The following is a 12,168-nucleotide window of genomic DNA, read 5'->3' on the forward strand; positions in this document are numbered from 1 at the left end:
AGGAAAAGGAAATGTCAAATGTTCAAAGTAGTTGTTAAAAAAAAGACAAGGTATATTTTCCAGCCTTATGTAGTTCGGCACAAAACCAAACTCTAACTCTATGAGCCTTGGACTCTGCATTGTGAAGTAAGTGTGAAAAGCCCTTTCTTGTCAGATTGGTGGAATATAAGTACTTATGGAAAGCTTCTGTCATGGCGCCTGTCTCTATTCAGACATTAGGAGCAATGTCAGTTATTACTATGATTATCTTGACCTCAGATGTTACATCAGCTAGATTTTTTTTGATCTATCGGGTGTTAGAAATTATGAAGTGTTACAAGTGGAAAGAAAAAAAGACCCAACCTCCCAAATCAGCCAAAATTCCGCTTAGCAATGAAACCAAAGAAATGTGTTGTCTCCAACCCCTCTTTACCCTGCTTCTTTCTTGTTCTTCTTGAAGTAGAGAGTATCTCAGCCTCTTCCATAGAATGACAGCATCTCTGAGAAACTATAATGGACGGAGGCTAGGGCTTTTTTTGACTAAACATCACCAGTACAAGCATGAAGACTTTTGAAGAGCAGATTCTCAATGTTTGTGTAAAAGAAGAGCCACAAATAAATCATTTGCTATAATTTATATTCTCAAACATTCTTGAAAACCGTAAACCATAAGCAGAAGAAAGTATGTATCTTTTACATTTACAAAAAGGGAGACTAAACAGAGTAAAGCAAGCCAAAAACTCAAGAAATTTCAGCTATCTCCCTACTGATGGATCGATGTTCTGAGCCTCTATTAGTGTGGTGTCTTTCACATTTCTAAGGAGGTTCTTATCCTAAAGTGATGTTCTTCTCATCCTGGATCACAAAAGTGATGTGAGGATTTCCAATACTTATTTCAGAAAACAAAAATTTTTACTGCTAAATTTGACAAACAGCAAACTGTGTATGACCCATGTTATTCATATACTTATATCATGAATCTAAATAAACTCTCTGTTGAAAAATTTTAAGAACTGAAATGTGGGGGAAATAAAGTCAACAAGTTATTGATGCATATCAGGAACACAGGTTGACAGGCTTCTTCGGCCACAAAGTGAAGAACAGGCTTCAGACCACACTAGGGGCGAGACGAGCGGCCGGATGTGGCCCTGGGGTGCGCAGTAGCCAACACAGTAGTGCCAGGCCTAGCCCAAACAGAAGGGACCGCACTGGCCACGGCAGTAGTGTCAGGCCTGGTTGAAGCAGAAGGGCAAGCCCTGGCTTCAGGTCTGGATCCGGAACTCTCTACCTCCTCTCTCCAAGCCTCCTCATAATGCAGCGGGAAGGCAGTATGGACTGAATTCATGACCTTGGCCAAAAACTCCAGGACTCTTGTCTTGCTGGTTTCTGTGAATGCTTTAGGACCCCACAGGAACTCATAGCGAGGGGGATTGCTGCCGGGCACTTGGCGATACTCCAGGTACTCTTCCCGCACCAGATCTTCTGTGATGAGCTTCCGGGGCTCTCCAAAGATTAAGTGACTTCTTCCATCATAGATGCCCAGCATATTCAGGAACTTCCAGATCTTCTCCTCAGGGGCGTGGTTATCATTCAGGTAGATGAAACCCAGCAGAGGAATCAGAAGACCATTCTTCGGCAGCCCCCAGACACCTCTCATAGACTCACTGTCGCTGAGATCTAGGCTGTTCACCAGGGTATAGGACTGACTGTTGGGCCTGACTTCCTTCAGCACCAGGCCAAACACCAGCTCCATGCGCTCAGAGGCCCTGCTGAGGATCTCAGGGAATCGCTTCCTGTACTTTCTATCGATTGCCTTCAGCATTTCGGACGTCTTAATGAGCTCCTTCACCTTATACTTATACAGCATGTACTCCACCAACATCTCTGCCTTCCTGGTCAGAAGATCTGTGTGAGAACTTTCAGCAGCAGCTGAGGCCTGGCCGGAATTTTCACCTTCCTGAACCTGGGCCTCGGCACCTACACCAGATCTTTTGCGTATAGCACCTGCAGCAGCACTGCTGGTGCCTTGGGCTCCCTGAGCCCCCTCGGGGGTGCCAGCAGCAGAAGAGCTTGAGGGAGCGCTCTCTGAATCAGGAGGGGAGGAGGAGGTGGTCTCTTCTCCCCCAGATGTGGTGGTCTGATCATGAAGACCGTGGGTCTCAGCCCGGGCCTGGCGACGTTTCTCGCGAGCACGGTGCTTACTCTGCTGCCCACGGGGCATGACGGCTGTGGTCAGGGACCTCAGGCGGGAGTCTGGGTCAACAGACAGGGGATTGGTGCACCTGGAGGAAGGAGAATGAGGTGACATGAGCACCTTACAACAGGGAGATTCCACCTTGGCTTCATCAAAGGCTGCCTCTGCAGGTGTCCATGAGGACACTGCCCTAGGAACTGACAAGGCTCATCTTTTTCTGCTCAGCCTGTCCTCACAGAATCCCACGGAGGAAGAGCAGAGGCCTGACTTTTCCTCTGCGTCCTCTCAGCCCTGCTTTGGATTTACTCAGGTGCCAGCAGTGGGGTTTCCTAAGTTTTACTTCAGTATTATCACATCAAGTCCTGGCGAAGCCTGGGCACCCTTCCCTCTGCTACTCTGATGCAGACACTTTAGACCTCCCCATGATCCAGAAGCAAGTGAAGGGATGCCTCAGTCTGCTTCCCTGTCAAGAGATAGATCACATGTGCTGAGAACTTATTAGGGTCTTTTCTATCCTCAGTTCACTGGGATCATCATTCAAGGTCCTTACCTTGGCTCCTTAAAACGTTGGGCACCATTCTCCATTTGCTGACTGGTGTCTGAACCTTCAGGCTAGATATTCCCCCTCCCGTAGACTTTGTATTAAACAGTAAAGAAGATGCTCAACCTCACAGTCCTTCCCTGAGGTTTCCTGGGCTGAAATCTGAGGGTTGGGATGGATGCACTGAGTCCTCACTCAGGTTCCTCAATTGAGCTCCTGGTAGAGAAGCTCAACTTTCTCCTGAAGTGATCACTGCTTGATAGGAAAAGCCAACCACCCGGTGTCCCAAAAGTAGGAAGTGAAGATGACCTTATCTTACCAAACATGGTCTCCTGAGAATAAAATCTGTTGCAGGCAGGTTCATGTCCCTGTGGACCCTCACGAGATCCCAATTCAAGGTCTAAAATATACTTTTTCATCTATTTTTTTCTGTATGTATTCTTAACAGTAAATTTACCTTTTTTAATATCACAATATTAATTTATAATATTGTACCAGTTTCTGCCACACATGTATATGAATCCGCCATAGGCATATCTTATGTCTCCTCCATCGATAAACTCCCTCCTACGTCACACCCCTCTTAAGTTGTCACAGAGCACTGGGTTTGTGCTCTCGGGGTCATGTGACTAATTCCCACTGGCTATCTATTCTACACATGGTAATGTGTATGTTTCCAATGTTACTCTTTCAACCTGGCCCTCCCTCTCCTTCCCCCACTGTGTCCACGAGTCTGTTCTCTATGTCTGCATCTCCACTGCTGCCCTGCAAATACGTTCATCAGTACCATCTTTCTGGATTTCACATGTATGCATTAATATACGATATTCACTTTCCTCTTTATGACTTAATTCACTCTGCATAAAAAAAACTAGGAATAAAACTACCACACGAGCCAACAATCCCACTACTGGGCATATGCCCTGAGGAAACTGTAACGGAAAAAGACACTTGTATTCATGTTCACTGCAGCACTATTTACAATAGCCAGGACATCGAAGCAACCAAGGTCTACATCTCACTCATGACAGGGTCTAAGATTTCTCCCTCTGCTGACCACTGCATTCAGACCAAGACCATTACTTCCCCGTTAGCCTGCAGTGGGAACCGACATGTATCCTTGAGGTCTCCCAGCCATGACGACAGCGAGATGTGGTCCGAATGACGTGGTGTGGAACATCCACAGCCCCCAAGGTTCTCTCCATCCACCAGAAAACCCGAAACCCTCCCTTGCCAACCTGAGGCTGCCCCCACTGATCTGGACTCTCACTTCCCCTGAGATGTCCTGGGAAGTGTCACGTCAAAACTCCCGATTCTCCCAGGCATGAAAATAGGGCTGGTGCTTTATGCAACTCCATTTCTTATGGGAGGAGGCCCCATCCTCACTCAGCGTCACAGCCATTAATACTGTTGGGGACTAGGTCCCTTTGTTGAACTGGGTTTATTCCATTAGTACAAGGCTCTCACCTCCCCGATGCCACCTCCAGAGGACACCAGGGGGCACCACAGTTGGCCAGCTCTACCCGGGGCCTCCTAGAGCCCAGTATAGGGGAGCCACTCAGTGTGGCCCCCTTGCAGCGTCGAAGTCTGCTCATCAGCCCTCAGGGCCATTATCTAGACCTAGAACTCCTCTGGGGGTAGAATCCAGGCCTATACCCACAGACCAACGCCTTCACCCTGAGGTACTCTAGACCGCATTCAGCCGATAGCTCTGAGGGACTCACAAGAGCCATATCAGAGAGGTGGGATGTGGATGGGTCACTTATTACTGGAAGGGTTGGGAAAGTCCCTTCAACTACATTCAGGTCCTCACCTTGGCTCTGGACGAGTCCTGGACCCTGAATCACCACTGAACAGATGCCACGGCTACTGGTCGCTCTGCTTGCTTTCAAACCGTAAGTGGAGGGGAGCTGCTTAAGGTCCTACGTGAGTTCTCCCAGGGATGACGGCAGGGGCGGCGTGCTATGGGAACACAGTAGCTCAATATTCATCCGTCCCTGGGTCCTCCTTGTGCAGCGTATCAGAGCCCAGGATACCTCCTTCTATGAACCCGAGTCTTCCAGCTCCCAAGCAAAGCCCTCGCCTTCCCATGTCCCTAGTGGCGGGAGTCCAGCTCTGCTCTGAGCATCTCTGCTTGTCAGGTGGGTCGCCAGTCTGTGAGCCTCCCTCATTGGGGGAGAGATCCTCTCACTAGCACTGATGGTTCTCACCTTAAGTCCGGTTATGATCAAGACACCCCCATCTGTAGATCTGGGCTCTGATCTGGCTAGAGGAGACTCAGCCCTCCCTGAGATCACACAGGTTGAATGAGGGGACCACTCAGAAGTAGCTCTTTTGGGTCTCTCAGGGCTAAGAATTTATAGAACTGTTTGGCTCCCTCTGAAGAAGGTCCCCTCTAACACTCAGCATCGCATGTGAGGCCCTCCTTGGGCTCAGGTCCGTCCCTCTGCAAAACTGCGGCTGATTGTATTAGACAGACATCTCACCTCGCTAAGACTTTCTAGACTGAAATCAACCTGACATCTGTGCCCAGATCTTCCTGGGGACCACAGCGTCAGTGATTTTCCAGGGCCTCCTTTTATAATGTGTGCTACCGTGAGTCCACTTTCAGGTCCTCACATTGACACGTGACAAATTCTGTAATTCCACTCTCTGCTTTATGAAACTTCTTGTCTTGCATCAAGGTCCTAGGCTTCTGAGAATTCCAAGTTGGAAGTCAGGGTGATCCTCGTGTGATCCTAGTCCATCAGGGCCTCTGAGAATAGACAGTGGGGATGCAACCTGAGTCCTTCCGGATTCCTCTTGCTCAGCATCTTCACTGCATCTACCACAGCCTGGGACTGCCCCCTCTAGTGATCTAAGATTCCTCTTCTTAGTCTTTGGGTGACCCCCATATTCAGGGGTGATTGTCTCCTCAGCCCTCCTTCATGGACGTTCCCATATCGGCTTCTGTACCTTGATTAAACGCTTCCTGGGAAATGCATATTCCTACGAACAGTTAACAGTTACAACCTCTAGCATATCTTGGAGAAAAGGGGAGTAGGTCCCAAAACTGATGTAAGATTAGGAAAATGCAGCAGAAATCAAGGAACTCAGGACAGATGTTACGCTGTCAGAGAAAAAAGAGCCGATACATTCCTTCTCTTCAGCCAGATTTAGGGTGTGTGCTTAGTCGCTCAGTCATGTCTTACTCTTTGTGACCCCATGGACTGTAGACCACCGATTTTCCAGGCAAGAATACTGAAGTGTGTGGCCATACCCTCCTCCAGGGGATGTACCAAATTCAGGAATCGAACCCAGGACTCCCAAATTGCAAGTGGATTCTTTAATTTCTGAGCCACTAGGTTTACGGTAGTTCTAAAATATTTACTCTTGGCACCTCCCTGATGGCCGAGTGGTTACGACTCTGCACTCCCAATGCATAGGGCCTGGGTTCGCTCCCTGCTCAGGTAACTGGATTACACATGCCAGAACTAAGAGTTCACGTGCCACAACAAAAAATGCCACGTGCCGCAGCTAAAGAGCCTGCATGTGGCATAAAAGATTCCGAGTGTCACAACTAAGATGCAGCACAGCCAAAAAATAAAAAATTATTTTTAATTAAAAAATAAAATGTTTACTTTCTACATAGAAGGATGGCGTCAGATAATCTTATCAGCCCTCGATCACTTGAGGCTGTCTTTGCACATGCAGATGATCATACGGTTACTGAGCATTATCTCCTTCTCTCCTTTAGTCATACCTCTTAATTATTTTGGTGTTTGTATTGCCTATGTATCCCAGCCCAGTGTTTTGGTCACAGAGTTCTTCTTTCTATCACTCAAGATACGTTTTGGAGTGCTAGAAGACAGTGAATTAACTGACTCATGAGCACCTCAGGCCGGGCCAAGTGGAAGGGTACGTGCTCTGGACAAATTCAGACCAGCGCTCCAGGCACAGCTCTGTCACTTATCTGTTGTGTGGACTTGGGTCCATCCCCAAACTCTGGGAGCCTCAGGTGAAGTGGCCTTTGTAGAGCTAGAGGCATGTAGCTGAAGCACCTGGCACAGTGCCTGGACCACACGGAGAATTTACACAATATCTGTTTTTACTGTGATTATGATTATTTTGTTCCCAGAGGATACCACCTACCCTGATGAATTCTTTAAATCCAGGAGATGTCAGAGAATCTGTGGCATTCGTGGACATAGAACAACAAATCAGTCCAAAATGCTGTTTAGAAAGAATCTTTCATTTCCACTACTAAATCATATGTTGAGTGTGGGTCGTTTTTTAACTGAACAAGATTCAAATAATCTAGAATTTGGTCCTGAGACTAACTCTTTCTTCCTTCCAAGCTGCTTTTTCATTTCAACAACTCCTAGAGACTTGCCTAGTGGCCCAGTAGCTAAGTGGCTATGAATCTGTACTCCAAATCAGTGGGCCCGGGCTCCATTTCTGATAAGGGAACTTGCCCCCACACACCACAAGTAATAGTTTGCATGCCACGAATAAAGATCCTATATGCCACGGCGAAAACATTCCTCATGCCGCAACTAAAGAGCTCTCAGGCTGCAAGGAAGAGCGAGGATCCTGCGTGCCAAAGATAAGACCAAGCACAGTCAAATAAATAAGTAACTAAATAAAATAAGCCCCTAACTTCATCAGTTTCACCATCACCTAAAATATACTCATCTCATACACTTTGTGGAATTATCAACAAAGCCAAAAATGCTGAATGGAATGCCTCTTCAATAAAATGAGCTCTGTCTCCATGACCCACAGCAAAGATTGTCAGCCCACTGGCTTCTGAGTTCCCAGTTTCACTCTACTATTACTTTTATTTCACAGAATCTCCTTGGACATGTTGTGCATGAAACATGTAGGTTGTGCACTGTCTTCACGTGCACTGGGACAGGAGCACAGGGCACATTCCGTCCCCACCCCAGGGGGGGATTTCCCTCTGGTCTACTCATGTTGCTGTTTAGTCGCTCAGTCGTGTCTGACCCTTTTCTACCCCATGGACTGAACAGATTGCTCTTAGCGTCCCCAATACTACTCAGAAGCCTCCAAACAACAGATGCTAAATTGATATTTGAAGAATTACAGTGCAAGTGTGCAAGAAGTCAAGTTTACTGGGATTTCACTTCTCCCACATTCTTACATAAGCTAAGCCAATCCAAGTATATACACTTCAGTTTTACAAAGAAAGACTAAAGGGAATAAAACAGACAAAGAAGTGAATACCTCTCAAGATTTTTTTTTCTGTATCTGATAATCACACAGACTTCACCATGGAATAATTTCCATTTTTGCAAAAAATCCACATTCCAATATCATGTTTTCTTGTTCCAAATGACAAGAAATGATCCAAGGATTTCCGTTTGTGCTATGTAATATGAAAATTCTTCTATTTCAACTTCATAATCTGCAGTACATGTGAGAGATGTGCCATTAGAATACTTAAGACGCTGAAGCTAAACACATCTTTAATTAAAAGGAACAACATTTAAAAATAGAATAAAGAAAAACCTCCAACTTGTGCATATTGTATAGGAACACAAATACGGTATATGCTGTTTCCATGAGAAACACCTTGGCCCTCCTCTAGTTGGAAGATTGCCTGCTTTCCTGAAATGCAATGTGAAGTATCTGCTCAGACTTCACTAGGGGTGGGAGGAGCTTTGGACATGCTCCGGAAAGTACACTGGCCCTGGCACGTAGGAGCCCTGGCTGCAGCTCTGGCTCTGGCTTTCTCCTCTTCAGCTCTCAAAGCCTCTTCATACCAGGATGCGAAGGCACTGGACTTGGTATCACTGACATTAGCCCCAAACTCCCAGATTCTTTTATATATCTATATCTATCATGGAAGCACTCCATATTAGTTTACAAACATCGTGTTCAGTCTTTTTCATACCTGTGTAGTACTCCACACGGTGGATACATCATGTTCCTTCAGTTAACACGTTCATGGATATTTAAGTATTTTCATATGGCCGTGGATGACTCTTCAGGGTTCATTTCTGAAAACTCTAATTACTGGCTCAAATGTAAAAGCATATTTAGTTTTCTGATAATACCAAGTTGTGTTTAGGCTCTAATCTTATTCTTTGATATGTTGCTGTCAAAGCATGAGATTAGTACATTCTCTAACACTTATATACATGAATAAACTGAAAATGGATTAGAGACCTAGATATGAGTGGAAACCATAAAACTCTTAGAAGACACTATGAGTGAGACACTCTTTGATATAATTCATAATAATATTTTCTTGGATCTGTCTCCTAAAGCTAGGAAAAGAAAAGTAAACATAAATAAATGACATGTAATGCAAGGTAAAATCTTCTACATAGCAAAGGAAACCATCAACAATACGAAAAGCCAACCTACTATATGGGAGACAATATTTGCCAATGGTATAACCAATAAGGGGTTAATATTTGAAATATATAACGTTTATATAATCGTTTTTAAAAAAATCAAGAAAAAGATGAGCAGAAGACTTACATACACATTTTTCCAAAGAAGACATACAAATGGCCGAGAGACACATGAAAAGATGCTCAACATCGTTAATCATAATATGAATGCAAATTAAAATCACAATGAGGTATTATCTTATATCTATCAGAAGGGCCATCAACCAAAAGGAAGAGAAGTAACAAATGTGGGTGAGCATGTGGACAAGCTCTGTACGCTGTTGGTGGGAATGTCAACTGGTGCAGCCACCATGGATAACAGTAAGAAGGTTCCTAAAACCTAAAAATAGAACTACCAAATAACCTGGCAATCCCACTCCTGGGTGTATATCTGAAAAAAAAATAACCCACTAATTTGGATGGTCTCCTTCAGGTACTCGATGCTTGTCTGAGTCTAAGGGTTTCCACTGCTCATCTCCCCTTCCCCTCCAGCCTCATCTACTCCCTGCCAGTGACCCCACCCCAGTCCACCCTCCCTGTTTATTAAGAAGGCACCTGTGTCTGGCAGAGCCAGTGTGAGATGCCAGTGTGAGATGAGGAGACAGTCCTTCCCAGCCACCAGAGAATCAAGAGTTTTGGCCGGAGCTTTGAGCACACACTGAGACAAGGAGGAGTCAGACAGAAAGCACAGACTATGGCGCTGAAATGGATGAATAAGGAACTTAGTGATGCGGCCAGTGACCCTCCAGCACAATATTCTGCAGGTCCAGTTGGGGATGATACATTTCATTGGCAAAACACAATTATGAAAAAGAATGGCAGCCCATATCGAGGCAGTGTATTCTCTGTGACAATTCATTTCCCTTAAGACTACCCGTTGACACTACCTAAGGTTGCATTTGCAACAGAATCTATCATCCAGACATGGACACTAATGGGAGCACTTGGTTCGATATTCTAAGATCACTGTGGTCTCTTGCTTTCATGATTTCTAAAGTTCTGGTATCCATTTGTTCACTGCTACGTGTTCCGAACCCTGATGACACCCTCCCCAGTGCCAGAGGCTGCACAGATCTTTAAAACAGACACAAATAAGTACAACAGAATTTTTCAGGAGTGGACTCAGAAGTATGCCATGTGATGCGACCTTAAAGTCAGAATAACCGGCATTACAGCTTGACTAAACTTTAAATTACAGCTAAAAATGAAAAAAAAACCCCACTAATTCAAAAATTCCATGCACTCCAATGTTCATAGCAGCATTACTGACATTTGCCAAGGTACAAGGTAATCTATATGTATACAACCTATACACACACACACACACATAATGGAATATTACTCAGTCATTAAAAAGAATGAACTTCTGCCATTTTTCAACGACATCTATGGCGTTGCAGGGTATTATGCTATTAAGTAGTGAATAGTTGGAGCGTATTAATGAATAGAGGAAGACAAATGCTGTATGATACCACTGACATGGAGAATTTTAAAAATAAAACAGACTTGGGAAATGAAGGAGACTCACAGATATAGAGAACAAGCTAGTGGTTCCCAGTGGGGAGTGGCAAGCAGGAGGGGAAGGGCAGGGACAGAAGATTAAGAGGTGCAAACTAATATGTATAAAATAAGCAACAAGGATATATTGTACAACAAAGGGAATATAGCCAATATTTGATAATAACTGTAAATGGAACATAACCTTTAAAAGCTGAATCACCTTGTTGTTCACCTGCTGGGAGGAATGTAAATTGGTACAGCCAGTATGGAAAACAGTATAGGGGTTCCTCAAAAAATCAAAAAGAACACATAATATTTTCCACAATTGCACTACTATCCAAAGGAATTGAAATCAGGACCTCGACGAGAGCTCTGCATTCCCATGTTCATTGCAGCACTTTTCACAATAGTCATGACAGGGAGGTTGCCTACCTGTCCAGTGACAGATGAATGGATAAATTAGTAAAATATATATACAATGGAATATTATTCAGCTTTAAAAAGAAGCTAACCTCTCCTGTCATGACAGCGTGGATAAATCTCGAGGACATTATGCTACAGTGAAATTAGCCAGACAGAGAAGGACAAATACTGCATGTCCTTTCCGTGAGGAACCTAAAATGGTCTAAGCCAAAGAAGCAGAGAGCAGAGTAGTGGTTGCCAGGGGCTATGGGAGGGTGAATGAGAAGGAACTGTAGACATAAAAAATATTCACAAGCTAAAAGCTGACAGTTATGCCCAGTGAGGGCAGAGTGTGCCATTCTTGCGGCTTCTGGGCATCATCCAACCTCAGAAGAGTGTCACCCTCCCCTGTTCTCAGACACTCTGTCCATAGAAGGCAACCTGAATAGAACATCTAATCTGCATAGAATCCATCCTCTTTGAACAAAGCCGCCCGAGGCGCCACCAACCCTCCAGGTAGCAACTACAAGATGGCTCCTTGGCCCGCAACTCAGGACAGGGCGTGTTACACTGCAGATTGCAGGGGTGGGAGGCGGTTGGGTCACTTTTCTTACAGGGAGGGGTTCGAAAATTCACTTCAGCTACACTCAGGTCCTCACCTTGGCTCCGGACGAGGCCGCTACACTCGATCTCCACTGAACAGACGCTGCAGCTACCAGGCGCGCTCCTCGCCTCCGAACCGGAAAAGGAGGGGCGCTGCATACGGTCGTACGTGGGGTCTCCCAGGGGAGGGGCAAGGGCAGGGGCGGCATGCTACGGGAACCCGGTAGCTCAATATTCATCCGTCCCTGGGTCCTCCTTGTGCAGTGTATCAGAGCCCAGGAGGCCTCCTTCTATGGACCCGAGTCCTCCAGCTCCCAGACAAAGCTCTCGCCTTCCCAAGTCCCTAATGGCGGGAGTCAGGACGCTGCTCTGAGCATCTCTGCTTGTCAGGAGGGGGCGCCACTCTGTGAGCCTCCCTCGTTGGGGCAGAGACCCTCTCACTAGCACTAATGGTCCTCACCTTAAGTTCGATTATGGTCAAGATGACACCCTCAGCAGATCTAGGGCCCGATTCTGCTAGAGGAGGCCCTGCCCTCCCTAAGATCACA

General features: G+C 45.7%; 1 protein-coding gene and 1 pseudogene across 1 annotated transcript; one reads left to right on the plus strand and one right to left on the minus strand.

Moving 5' to 3' along the window:
* Positions 1 to 599: 599 nt before the first annotated feature.
* LOC145535489 (melanoma-associated antigen B4-like) lies at positions 600 to 11,753 on the minus strand. The gene is made up of 2 exons (XM_081563927.1): positions 11,677 to 11,753; positions 600 to 2,261 (listed from the first exon to the last, which is right to left on the minus strand). Exon 2 carries the CDS (start codon positions 2,198 to 2,200, stop codon positions 1,097 to 1,099), a length of 1,104 nt encoding a protein of 367 aa, XP_081420053.1. The 5' UTR covers positions 2,201 to 2,261; positions 11,677 to 11,753; the 3' UTR covers positions 600 to 1,096.
* Positions 9,810 to 10,256, plus strand: LOC145535490 (ubiquitin-conjugating enzyme E2 D3 pseudogene; annotated as a pseudogene).
* Positions 11,754 to 12,168: the final 415 nt, after the last annotated feature.

This window comes from Giraffa tippelskirchi, chromosome X, assembly GCF_054371585.1.
Source record: "Giraffa tippelskirchi isolate mGirTip1 chromosome X, T2T-mGirTip1v1.2.pri, whole genome shotgun sequence".
NCBI classification, from domain to species: Eukaryota; Metazoa; Chordata; class Mammalia; order Artiodactyla; family Giraffidae; genus Giraffa; species Giraffa tippelskirchi.